Raw genomic sequence first — 12575 nt, forward strand, 5'->3', positions numbered from 1 at the left:
CAGAACTCTTTATACTCCCACTGACATTCCCACAGGCGCTGCATTTTGCAAAGTCACAAGGGGGCGCTGTTGCGCGTTCTACAAGCTCGCGCAACAGCGCTTCAGTCTGCTTCAAAGTGATTCTCAATCAATGAAAAGCGCAGATTTACGCCAAGCGATTGCTAATGAACTCAAGTTGATGAATTATTACAAAGTCTACTTTATGGCCTTTATATAAAATGTTTTAGACGATTGTAAGAATCTGAAGGATCAGCCTGCAATAGTACAGACATTTCAAAATAAGAGTCCCTGTGTATTTCGGACTTGTTTATAATTAAAAGTCACACGCTAAGTTTTCTCTCTTTCTTTTGGGCATTATTGGTATTTTGGTTACACAATAAATTGTATTTAATTTGATTTCCATTTAATTCATAGTAAATTATTGTAGTCTCCCCCACAGGAAGAAAATACTAAGAACATTATTTGACACATATATTATTCATTTTATAAATTTTACTAGTAAAATATGTGTCCCATTCACTGAGACAGACCATAGACTGTAAAAAAAATATGGACGTAGTGTCCGTGACGTCACCCATAGAGTTCTGAACAGCAGTTTTGACGCGTAAATGAGGCCGCGGCCATCTTAGCTGCGCGTCACCGCACGTCACTCTCGGATAACTGAAAATGGGCAAAGAGGCGGGGAGGTGGTTTGAGCTGATATGACTGGTTGCTGAAACCACGCCCGCCTAGCTCGACGCGACCATGTTAGCAGCAAAGGAGCTATCTATCTATCTTAGACACGATCTAAAATATTAATGAAGATAAGTTTTATCATCAGAACGTTCTAAAGGTTTACTGTCAATCTACGGTCTTTTTTAAGATATAGATCCTCCAACACCAGTAGTATTGGTGGTGCAAATAACAACATGGAAAATCAAATGGGACTTCATACCTTTATAATGAAATAGAGATCGCGAGATGAATCCAATCTGTGGCACTTGGGTAAAATATGAGTGTCCATTGCAAAACAAAAAAACATGTCACATTTCTTCTGAATGATCTGCTCTCTGTCATCATTCTTCAAGAAAGGATGCAATCTGAGCAGCGTTTATGTTGTAAAACTGTATACGATCGTATCTAACAAACAAATGAGCCTATGTCCAAAGTATATTTTTTTCAAAATAGTGCAGCAGTTTTAGTTATAATATCCAAGCAGTGCTGTCGGATTTTGATATCCTCCCGCCATTGTCATTGTAGTAAATCTCACAACCAAAACTTTCAATGCCACGATCCAACAACGTGCGTTCTGTGTCTCTTCCCCATGCATGCACATTTACACAGACACACATCAGTCTCGAATATTATGCAGCAAGCCATATTTTATAATTGTATGAAATAATCGAGCACAAATACGGCTGAGATGCCAAATTCAGCGGCAGCTGAGGTAACATGACGGCTCACAGACAGCAGCGCAATCTACCTGTCACTCAAGTGACCACGCCCTTAATTATGCAGAACTTTAAGGCTTAATATAATTTAAACGGATAAGTTATAAAAAAATTCACCCCCCTCAGAGTTGTCATGAAGGGCAAAAATAGCAGTATAAACCAAAACCACAATTTGAACCAACTTGTAAACATGTTTTTTTCTGCTATAAACTTGGCCAATTTAACATGGGACTATGAGATTCTGCTCTCTTTTGGAGCCTGTCCCTAGCGGCCAGTCGATGAATCGCAGTTTAAGTTACTTCCGTATTGGCTTCACGAGAGAAAGGGGGAGGTTGCCGCTTGAGACAGACACTATATGACAACAAGGAGAACATAGGAAAAGGTGAACCATTTAAATGCTGTAATTTTGCATAATTTACAATGCATAATAATGCATAATATTAGTATGTAATTAAGTGTAATATGCCATGTAATTAAAATTAATTTCAATAAATAAAAACACTGTTAAAAATCACACATTTTTAGTTTACATGTAGTAGACCATTTTTGTGCCGTGGGTAATAGGAGGATTTTTCGCCCGGCTACCACCGCAAGTATATTTCAAACCTGTGGGAAGCACTGTATACTGTTATAAAAGTGTCACTGATTTACATCACAAGCTATCAGAATATCACTTTTTGGCCATATAAGTATCAGCAACTGCAGCAAATTGCATATTTTTGCTCAGTTTGGGCCTCTGAATAAAATTAATGTTTTTTTCACAAGCGTAAGCTCCATATTCTCAATTCATCATACTATATAAGCCATAAAAGCCAGATGTAAAAAATATGATTTATGCACAATTTAAAATGATGAATTCTCTCTTCAAAAGGTTCAATAAACTCTTCCATTTTTTAAAAAAAAGACTGAATTAATATAGAGTGAATGTGCATTAGTTGCTCACCTGAGTCCCTTCCCCTGGAAGAGTCCTGCATGAAGAGCTTGACCCCGTCAACTGAGATGACGTCGATGACAGTGAGGTCATGATTGAATCAATAATAACTGTAAGGAAACCCATTTATATTCAATACAACGCCAACGTCTGATGTATTTATACCATCTTAGGGCTGTGTCTCAAAACCTAGGGAGCTGACAATCTAGACAACATTTTTGACCATCATATGTGCTTCTCGTTCAAAACTAGGTTGACAGCTCAATAGAAATACAACACATGTACAATACATCCAGTGCACTCAAGCACCTGTTAACCACGTTTAAAAAAAAAAGAGAATCCAAAACTAATGTATTCTCACGAAGGCGTCACAATGTACCCTTCAGCTAACGACCCAAAAACTAACATTTCACGCGCATATAACATGTTTAAGACTAAAATGACTTTACTTACCATTATCTTAGTTGTGGCATGGGGATAATAAGATAAGTTGTGATAGTTGGCTGGATAAGTTTCAAATATCCGCAGATGAAGCGAGGATGCTAGGCTAACGTGCGCGAGCTATTAGCCCGCGACATTCAGAAGCATAGAGCCGTTAACATTTAAACTAGACCTCGCGTGATAGTGCTGGTATTGTACTCACACTCACCGTATTATCTGTGAACGATTACATGGTTTCCAGATTTTAAAGAATAAGAGTTTGCGTAAAGAAATGGAGAGGTGTGTGGGGTTTTTAAGAACAGTTGCAGTCAGTTGAAGTTGACGTGGTGTGTGTCGTCAGCACGGTTGCCAGACCTCACAAGCAGTTCCCTGTTTCTAAAGTCAAAAAGTTATTGGTTCTGCCTAATGGCGGCGCTATAAGGACCCTTGTGTATATTTTACTGCATATTCCCCACCGGGACTCATCCTCAGAAAGAAACAAAAGCTCCATCTTTCTCTGATAGATGAGTCATTCTACGAAACGGGTGCCATTTCCACTTTGCATTTTTCAAACTTTTCATTAAGAACAATTTTTTTTTTAAACAAACCTACAACTTAAAGATGTGTTAATCCTCCAAAAATCATATTTTCCCACCTCAGGCACAAAATCATTATTATTAATATTATCCTTTTTATTCAGGCAAGGAAGCCATTCTTGTACCATCCCGTCACGGACAATATGTATTCCATTGGAGTAGAAAAACAAGAAATAGATTTTTAAAATCTAATGTTGTCCGTTTTTTGGAAACCATCAATAGAATGTTGTAATTTGTTTTTATTCATAGATTTTTTATTTTGAAATATGAATTCGACGTTTCAATGGCCTCATTGTTTGTAGCTACTGAAAAAATGCATTCACTTAGAAAATACAAATTTACATTTATCTGATTAGTCCACACAAGAACATCATTAAACATTAAGTTATGTAATATTTCATTTTCTTTCCATAAACTTTTAACAAAATGACCCTGTGAGGAGGTGGTGATGTAAATTTAACTATTTGTGGCTTGTGTTTTGAAATACATTTCCCTGCACTTCAGGCATTTTGCTCTTGTGACTTGATTATGACTATTTCGTTGTTTTATTATTATTTTTGTTTATTAGAATGGTATATTCTGTTCTAATTCAATTCTGTAAATTAATTTTTGATTGTTTTTCGAGGCATTGATGTTGCGCTAGTTAAAGCTTGCTTGCACAGGCAATTTAGCTGATTTAATTTGATTTGCCGACATGTGAAATGTCTGCAGTTATTTATACATTTTTTTAGGTTCATTGATCCCAAATGTTTTTATTAATTTTTTTTCTGTATCTTTGTGTGGTGTTCTAGCATACATCGTGGCTGTGAATGTTTATCCACATTGCCTTTCATTTAAATTTAAAAAAGATAAAAAGTCATTGTTACTTTCATTTATCACTTGACAGACAGTTTTGGTTGCTTTATTAGAGAGTTGTTTCTCTGTGTTGTGTGTGAAAGAAAATAAAAGTTGCGAGCTTTTCAAAGTACTTCTTTGGCCTTTAGCACGGAATCGAATCCTTTAGCACTATTAGTCGAATCTCTGCAAGACTTGACGAATCTGATTCGACTATGTAAATCCGTAGTCGGGGACACCCCTAGTTTAAATGTTAATTTTGAAGAATGTTAATTGGAAACGGCAAGCCACAGCCAGTTTAATAAACATTAGAATCTCATGGGGGTCTGGAAAAGTCCATGAGCCTGGATTCTTTTTGGGAAAGCAGCAATTCTTTTTGAGAAAATGTAGCGATTCTTTTTGAGTAAATGTAGTGAATCTTTTTGAGAAAATGTAGCGATTCTTTTTGGGAAAGTAGCGATTCTTTTTGGGAAAAGTAACAATTGTTTTTTGAAAAAGTAGCGATTCTTTTTTGGAAAAGTACTGATTCTTTTTGGGAAAAGTAGCTATTCTTTTTTGAGGAAAGTAGTGATTCTTTTTAATTAAAGTAGCGATTGTTTTTGATGCAGTGACTTAAAAGGTGCTGATTCTATCCTGTGTGGATGGAGTTTAACCAGCATCAGTTTAAATGTAAATTTTCTGCCTTTTTGCCATTTATGATGACATGAAATATGTTGACAGGAAGCAAAATTGGAGAGAGAAGGCAGATGGGATCTGGAAATGTCCATGAGCTACATAAATTCATCAACTAACCATTCAGAAACATCCTGTTGCCTTCTGCAAGTTGTCACTTCTTCTTGAGTCTCTCCATCATTGTCCAAGTCTGTTTTGAACATAAAAGGGTGAACAGTTTCTGACATTTTCTATGAGTCTGCGTGAGGTAATGTGAGGCGCTTAACACAAGCTCCTGAAGCTCCGCCCTCTTCTTGAGAGCAGCAGCACACTCTGGAGACATCAGAGACTTATTTTACAACTTTGAAAAAGTGGCATTACCCCTTTAAATAGAAGGCATACTGTAGATAGATGTGCATGAGGAAGACAGACCTAAAAAAGGATCAATCGTTTCTAACATTTTCTAAATACAACTAATCACAGCTGTAAACTGGCATCTTTGGCTAACTTTCATCCTTTTTTTTTTTTTTTTTTTTTGAAGGGGGTCAAGAATGACATCACAAGAAACAAGGACTTGAGCCTCATTGTATTTCAAATTCTAATGGCTTTATTTATATATATAGATTTTTATATATATATATATATATATATATATAGTTTATATAATAACTTCAATTGCTTGATTATCCTTTTTTCATTTTTGTTCTGTTAAATTTAAACGACAGGACATAAAGAACAAGGCATTCCACATGATCATATCTTACAAAAAAGTAAAGAAAACTTGAATGTGTGCACATTACACACATACATTACATAGATAATACACTTGCGTTTGTATAAAGTAATGAAATATGGGCATGACTGAATTCACTTTGACAAAAGAAAGCAAGCATACAGAGAGAGAAACAGAACGGATGAGAGAAAGAGAGAGCATTGTTATGACACCTGATAAAATAATAATTCATCATATTTTAATCCAATGAATCTGTTGCATAGTTCGAAGCAAGCAGGACTGACATTTCAGCATGATAATGATTCTCACAAAAGCTAAATGAAAGAAGGGCTGGATTTTTTTTCTGCCAATTAAAACGCACTGACTGCAGACACTGTTCATGACTGTCAGATTAAGATCTTCTTTTCAAACACAGACACGCACTTTGTTTTCTGAATCTAAAACACATACTCGATACACTCAAGTGCACATGGACAATTAATGAAATGCTAATTCAGCTGCTTATGGTGATTTTTCCCATCATGCAGCATGAAGGTTGACACAGCTGGGTCAACTTTACATGAATATAAACATGGAGCTCACCTCACACTTTGATGATGGAAAACAAACCAAATAAATCCAACAAGAACATTTTGAGTCAACTTCTCAGTAGACACGGATTCAGTAACAGTAGGCTATATCCCCCTACTGTCACCTTATAGCCCTTAAAACTACATTACATTAGGTGAGCACATATTCTGTCATCTAAAGAGACTGTAAACAGACAGGACACTGGGACACAGAACATGGGGCTTTTTTTAGATTCACCAGTCAACATTTTAAATTAAATTATTCAAAACAAATGCAAATCAGATTCAGTCGGAATCAATTAAGGCTGCCACACTTTCCAATAACCAATTATCAGACACAGTTTTCTCATTTTTAATCGATTATTCTGAACTAAATCAATCAGACACAGTGGTGCAGGTTGTCCATGTGGTCCATTGGCACTTCTGTGATCCTAAAGATGGCATGCTTAGAGTAAAAATCACAAAACACTACTGTAAACAGATTTTTCCCCCACTACACAAAGCCCTTGTCCTTCAGAGATCTTGTTCAGCAAAACTATTAAAAGTAACACAGAAACCTAATTTTAAAAGCCCAAGTTACTATTTGTGGCATGATTCTGATGAATGCCTCACATTCACAATAAATACAAAGACAGATACAAACAAAATCCAGATATAAATGGTAATGATGTGCTATAATGTATTTAGCATGCATTATCAAATGAGTCAGCTGGATTTTTGATTTCGTGAAGACTACAGATGTTCATTGGCTGATGTAACATCTAAACCTAACTTAGATAAGTTTATTAAACAATGCTCTCTCTCTTTCTCAAAGCCCTCAATTAGAGGAAAAGGGTTGGAATAAAGAAAGTAAAGGGAATCAGTGCATTTCAGTAAAGTGAAATGGGGACTTTAAGTATGACTGTTGCCTACCTTGAAAATGCAAGTCCTTCAGCTTTACTGCGCTAGCGTCTTTCATCTTTGATGGATCATGCATGGATGAGAGGGAGCTGTCTGGATGGAGTTGGTAACCCACACAATAAGGTGATGGAACATCAAAGCTCATACCACTCTGCAATTAGGCAGTTCAATCAACAGCCACGGCTTATGGCTATAAAAGTAACGAAACGAAGCCAGAGCGAAGCGTAACTGGTAAAAAGAGACCAGAGATTGTTCAGGCACGTACTCTGGCAGTCATTCCCCAATTCCCACACCCCAGTAATTAGGAAATTTAAATGGAGCAGTGCTCTCTCATGATGTCTAGACAAGAAAAGAGATGCTTTCATCTCGTTGCAGAACATTCTTCTCTGAAATGGCATCGAGTCAGTGTGTGTTTCCTTTGCAGAGTCTATTGATAATTTGCGAGGGAGTGTGTGTGTGTGTGTGTTAATGTGTCACATTCATTCTGAAAACAAACATTTGGGGACAACTCATTCCATATGTAATCATGCAGAACATTGAACACATATACTGAACAATTACGATTTTTTTTCCAATGCAGTTTTTTTTCCCCTAAGTACAGCATGGTTTAAGCTACACAGGACATTAAAAATACCAATCGCACCAGGTTGTACATATTGCTTTGAACCACCAATTTGTTTATAAGTAATGCATGCCACATAGATGATATTATGTTTATACAAAAATAACACCAGTGTATATTACTGTTTCATATGAATTACAGAAATCGGATGTTCTATTGACTGCTTTCCCCCACAATCAAATACAATTTTCATTTTCACTCAACATCAGATGTAATTGGACTAAATATATGCAAAATAAGTTGTTATAACTTAACGTTATATTCCAGTTTTAAAACACAATCTTTTATTTACAGCTGTGGTGAATCATTACCTCCCGTCCAAAACAAACAAGAACTGTAGGACAATGTCAGTAGAGTAGTAATGCGATAAAATTCAGTTATTGCACGGCACCTTGAAGCGATTCTCGGTATACACAATGCATGACAAACATGTGCAATAACAGAAATTGTTCTAAAAAGGTATTACAGGGAACCAAAAAAAGAAAAAATTTAAGACAATTTGATCATTCCCCCATTTTTTCTGCATTAATCATGTCCAAGCAATGAAGAAATAAAACTGAAGGGGGCATATTTCAGATCCTCATGGAGAGAAAAAAAAAAAAAAAAAAAAAAAACATTAGGAATTCAAAAAAAGGATGAAATCCAGTTATAAATTATTTTAAATGAACAAGAACAAAGACATATGTCAGAACTAACTGTACAAAGCAACACTTTGGCAGAATTTATATAAAGCTCTAACTGGAAACCATTTGACTGCTTCCACATGAAGTCAAATACATTAGTACTTTTGTGTAACATACAGTTAGTATGCTTAATTTGTATCCAGAGTATGACAAAAAACATTTTCACAGAGACAAATTGAAGTTAAAAATGATGAAAACAGAGAATAAGTAAAAATCTCAATTATTTTCCATAGCCGACATTGAATTTGAAGACCTCAAAACATTTAATTAACATTTCCTACTGTAGTCTAATAGATTCTAATTAGGTGGCAAATAATATATTTTAACGACTTTGCACGACTTTTGCATCTATCTGTGGCTGCAGGTTTGGAGTACACAAATTGGGATAAGGCCAGTAAATGCTCACTCTTCTGTTGAGAACTCGAACAGACCCCTTGACTTTACAGTAAACACGTAACTTTCTTAGCTCGGACATCGAATCTGACATCGCATGTGGTTACAAACGTGGCATAAATATATATATATATATATATATATATATATATATATATAAAACTGCAATATGTACTCAACTGCTTATTTTGCTAATTTGTTATGTCACCAAACTCTCTGGCCTATACACCTATATTTATATTTTTTCCAAAATATTAAAAAGTACTTAATATAAAAATACAGAACAATTGTAAAAAAGGAACAAAACATTGAGTTTTATATGAAATTCATGCATGCTTCCCCACAATAACATACCATGTTCCACTTAAGCGAAATAACAAAAACTGCCAGCAGGGGGAAGTGCAGCATTAGCAGACTGCTGAGGAACCGTTCCGTAAACATTAAAGTGGTCCATCTAGTCACCCCCCCCCCTTTTTTTTTTCTCTAGGCAGTGACTCTGTGTTTTTCGAATTTGGTTGGAAATACAAAATAAACTGCAAAAACAATGGGATATAAAAGAACAATCTATAAAATATGGCTCTGAGCAAGTAGAAAAAGGTGTAATTTGAGGAATTCATTGAACCTAGACTGGTATGAGCGGAAGGTTGGTCTGTGGCAGTAGTATGTTTTAGCTAATAAAAAGCACATGTCGTTGAGGCCGCGCTTTTACGGAAACAGTCTGATCTAGTTTGTCATCCAGGTTTCAACAGAGCTCAGAGGGTCCAACAGAGGCCCTTTCCGCATGCTATTTTGTACGAGTGTTTTCTTTCTTTTTTTTAATAGCAAAAGCATGCTTACTACGTGCAGTATCCTTACCCTCGCAAGCGAAGCTCAAGGATGGGATTTTGGAGCTCTATCAGTGCTGTCTGTGTAACTTGGAGCTTATGAGGAGCACAGCCTGATGTTAGATAACAAGGAGAACACCTACCTGCAGAACTGAGGTGAGAAAAAGACTGGATTTGAAAGTACACCCATAAAGAATCACTTCTATCGCATTTTTTTTTTTTTTTCTGAACGAGGAAACAAGTAAAAGGAAAATTCTAGTCATTAGTCGAAATCCCATAAAGATTAGCATTGCAATTCCCATTCCTATACAATCAGACACAGATGAGCCTAAAGACAGATACATGCACACTATGGTCAGGTGCTGTACCTTTGATAAAGTACTTGGTCAGTTAGCCGGGGCATTCTTTTTGAGGCAGATGAGCATTAAACAAGAGACTAGAGATGGGTGTTATTTCAATGAGATGATGTGTTGGATGACCCTCCCTGCCCCCTTAAGAGCCAATCAGGTATTCTAAACTCATAGCTATCAAACAAGTTTATTATAGTCTTTTATTCTGCTAACGTGCACTATAGCAGCCTTACATCTGTACATATAAAGTGACAGAACACCCAAAATGAGCCTAACAGCATTGTATGTCACAATGTCTGAAAACATGACAAGAATGTAGTGTGTCTGAACAACTTAAAATGTCCATTAGAGCACAAAAACATTTTAAAAACTAAAAGAACATGGGTAACTTTACTGTCATGTTTTTCAATCCACCTTAAAACAGAGCAAATTGAGAGAGAAAAGAAGAAATCTATTAAAACAGCAATTGGGTGCATGAACTGGCTGTATCAGCAAAAAAACGAAACAAAAACTATGTAAATGAAAGTCCTGGGACAAATAACATAAATGATTACAGCATTACACAAGACCAGAGACATGACAATATAAAAATGAGAAAACTCAGAGCTGTAGAAGAGATAAAAATGCCAGTGACAGGCTGAGAGAGGGCGTTTGCCGCAGCGTCGCCCTCTAGTGTGTAAGTTAGGCCATGCGTCACATGGGCTGAAGGACAGCCGCATGTACTTACAGAGCGCTGCTGCTGCCGCCGACACAGTGCAAGTCGAGAGGGGCAGAGGGGTGGGGGAGATGGAGGAGAGGAGAAAGGGATCATGGACGCCCCATCAGCTGCTGTAGGTGCTGCTGTCTCTCAGATGTGCATCAGCAGGGCCCCACCGGTAGAGTGGTGCACAGGTTTTAAAACAGAACAAAAAAAGATGATGATTTTGGGGCAGTTGCACTGGAGAATGGAGGATGGTGGGAGGGTCACACGCAGAATTCCTGGCTGTGAAGAGAGCGGTCTGGGGGTTCGCCGCCACCTCCGTTTCTGGAAGAGGAGGGGAGCTGCTCGATCTCTACACAGCCCTCGTCTATCGTGGGGACGCGGGGTTCCTCCTCGGAGAGGGGTACAAACTCAGGGTGGGACATAAAGTTATGGATGGAGCTTCTGGATTCTGGCTTCTCTAGGCCCTCGTACAGGGAGCTACGGAATGCGTTCACCACCTTAATCTGCAGCGAGGAGTTGGGAGACAGAAAGAAAAGAAAGAATTAGTGGGATCGTATTGGCGCTTCAGGGTGGGATGTGCTGGATCTGGAGGGGAACGAAAATATGGTCAGTGGTGGGAGATGATTTCATTTCCACAATAGCACTCAAGCTCCTTATGAAATATTAAACAAACAAATAAAACCCAACACAAAAACAACAGCACAGACAGTTGAATAGAAAAACAGGGATAACATGAAAACAAACCACGACTGTGATGCAATTTGCTATTTGAGGCAAGTGAATGAGGAAATCAGGCATAGCATAAAACCGTAAGTGGGACACATCCGTTTCAATCACAAGCTTCAAAACGTTACAAACAAAATGACCACAATCACAGAACCACTGCAAATTGAGACGGACAAGCAACCAATGTTTGTTTAATAAGCCATTTAGTAGCCAAAAATGGCAGATGTTCAGCATCTTTTTTGGGTCAGTGAGGGTGGGCGATACAGCAAGTTGGAACAATAAACTGGTAGAAATTGTCAACCGCAGACACTGAATGTCATGGTTTTTGTAAAACGTCACCGCATGGTATAAAAATAAAATAAATTGGCAATCATATTTCATTCAGGGAGAAAATGAGAGAAGTTACTGTTGCTAACTCAAGCTTTTCTACAAGCGTTTGTCTTCATCAACCATGGCAAGAAGCGATCAGATTGAGTGAATTACTACAGAAAGTATTTAATGACATCTCTATTTATAGCCATTAATTGTATATAGTCACAAAAAATACTGTTACATCTTTATAACTCATCTAAATGTGTACATTTTCAGTAGAGTGCAACTTCTAGTGGCGCTTTTCCACTGCGTGGTACCACTTGGTTTGGCTTGGTACGGCGCGGCTCGGCTCGCTTTACTTTTGGTTTGCTTTTCCATTGCAGTTTACTACCGCTTCAAAGTGGGTGGGATTACAGACTGATGTGTGTGTGTGTATATATACATACACATATACACATATACATACATATATACATACATGTGTGTATGTGTGTGTGTGAATGGCTTTTTTGGCTTCAGGGGAAATCTCATGGACTACTTTCACTGTGCTTTTTTTAATTACATTTTTTGCTTTTAACGCCCACCTCATTTCTGCTTTTGTAAAAAAAAAACACAAAAAAAACAAAGAAAAGGTAAGACCAGTGAAGGGGTGAAATTAAATCAAAGGGCATGGAGAAGAACTGTCAGGAGGCATAGAGTGAACAGAGAAGATGCTGTCAAATAAATGAAACAAACATGCATGCACAAATGTTAAAAAAAGAGAGCTCAATTCAGATTCCTGGTTTAATTCTTTGTAGAAGCATTTACTAATGAGTATGATATGCATAAATGTCTGAAGACTTTGTAGGCAGGCCTAGAAGTGTGGCTGAACTGATAGAATCTCTATTTTTATTAAGTA

At 37.2% G+C, this 12575-nt stretch overlaps 2 protein-coding genes across 13 annotated transcripts in view; both read right to left on the minus strand.

Annotated features, from left to right (window-relative positions):
* Window positions 1–3250, minus strand: part of mdm4 (MDM4 regulator of p53) — a 14175-nt gene extending 10925 nt beyond the window's left edge. For 2 of the 3 annotated variants that reach the window (XM_048173408.1, XM_048173406.1), the window contains exons 1-2: window positions 3011–3249; window positions 2374–2471 (exon numbers count right to left, since the gene is read on the minus strand). In XM_048173408.1, the coding sequence (XP_048029365.1) occupies window positions 2374–2454 (81 nt within the window). In that variant the 5' untranslated portion in view covers window positions 2455–2471; window positions 3011–3249. Of the gene's footprint in view, window positions 1–2373; window positions 2472–2814 lie in introns of all 3 variants that reach the window. The other variant, XM_048173407.1, reaches the window with a different exon arrangement.
* A 4697-nt stretch (window positions 3251–7947) lies between these two features.
* The window catches only part of atp2b4 (ATPase plasma membrane Ca2+ transporting 4), a 120909-nt gene continuing 116281 nt past the window's right edge, over window positions 7948–12575 (minus strand). For 8 of the 10 annotated variants that reach the window (XM_048171996.1, XM_048171997.1, XM_048171999.1 and 5 more), the window contains one exon: window positions 7948–11142. In XM_048171996.1, the coding sequence (XP_048027953.1) occupies window positions 10900–11142 (243 nt within the window). In that variant the 3' untranslated portion in view covers window positions 7948–10899. The remainder of the gene's footprint in view (window positions 11143–12575) is intronic. The other 2 variants (XM_048172000.1, XM_048171998.1) reach the window with 1 other exon arrangement.

This window comes from Megalobrama amblycephala, linkage group LG21 (genome assembly GCF_018812025.1).
Source record: "Megalobrama amblycephala isolate DHTTF-2021 linkage group LG21, ASM1881202v1, whole genome shotgun sequence".
In the NCBI taxonomy this organism is placed as follows: domain Eukaryota; kingdom Metazoa; phylum Chordata; class Actinopteri; order Cypriniformes; family Xenocyprididae; genus Megalobrama; species Megalobrama amblycephala.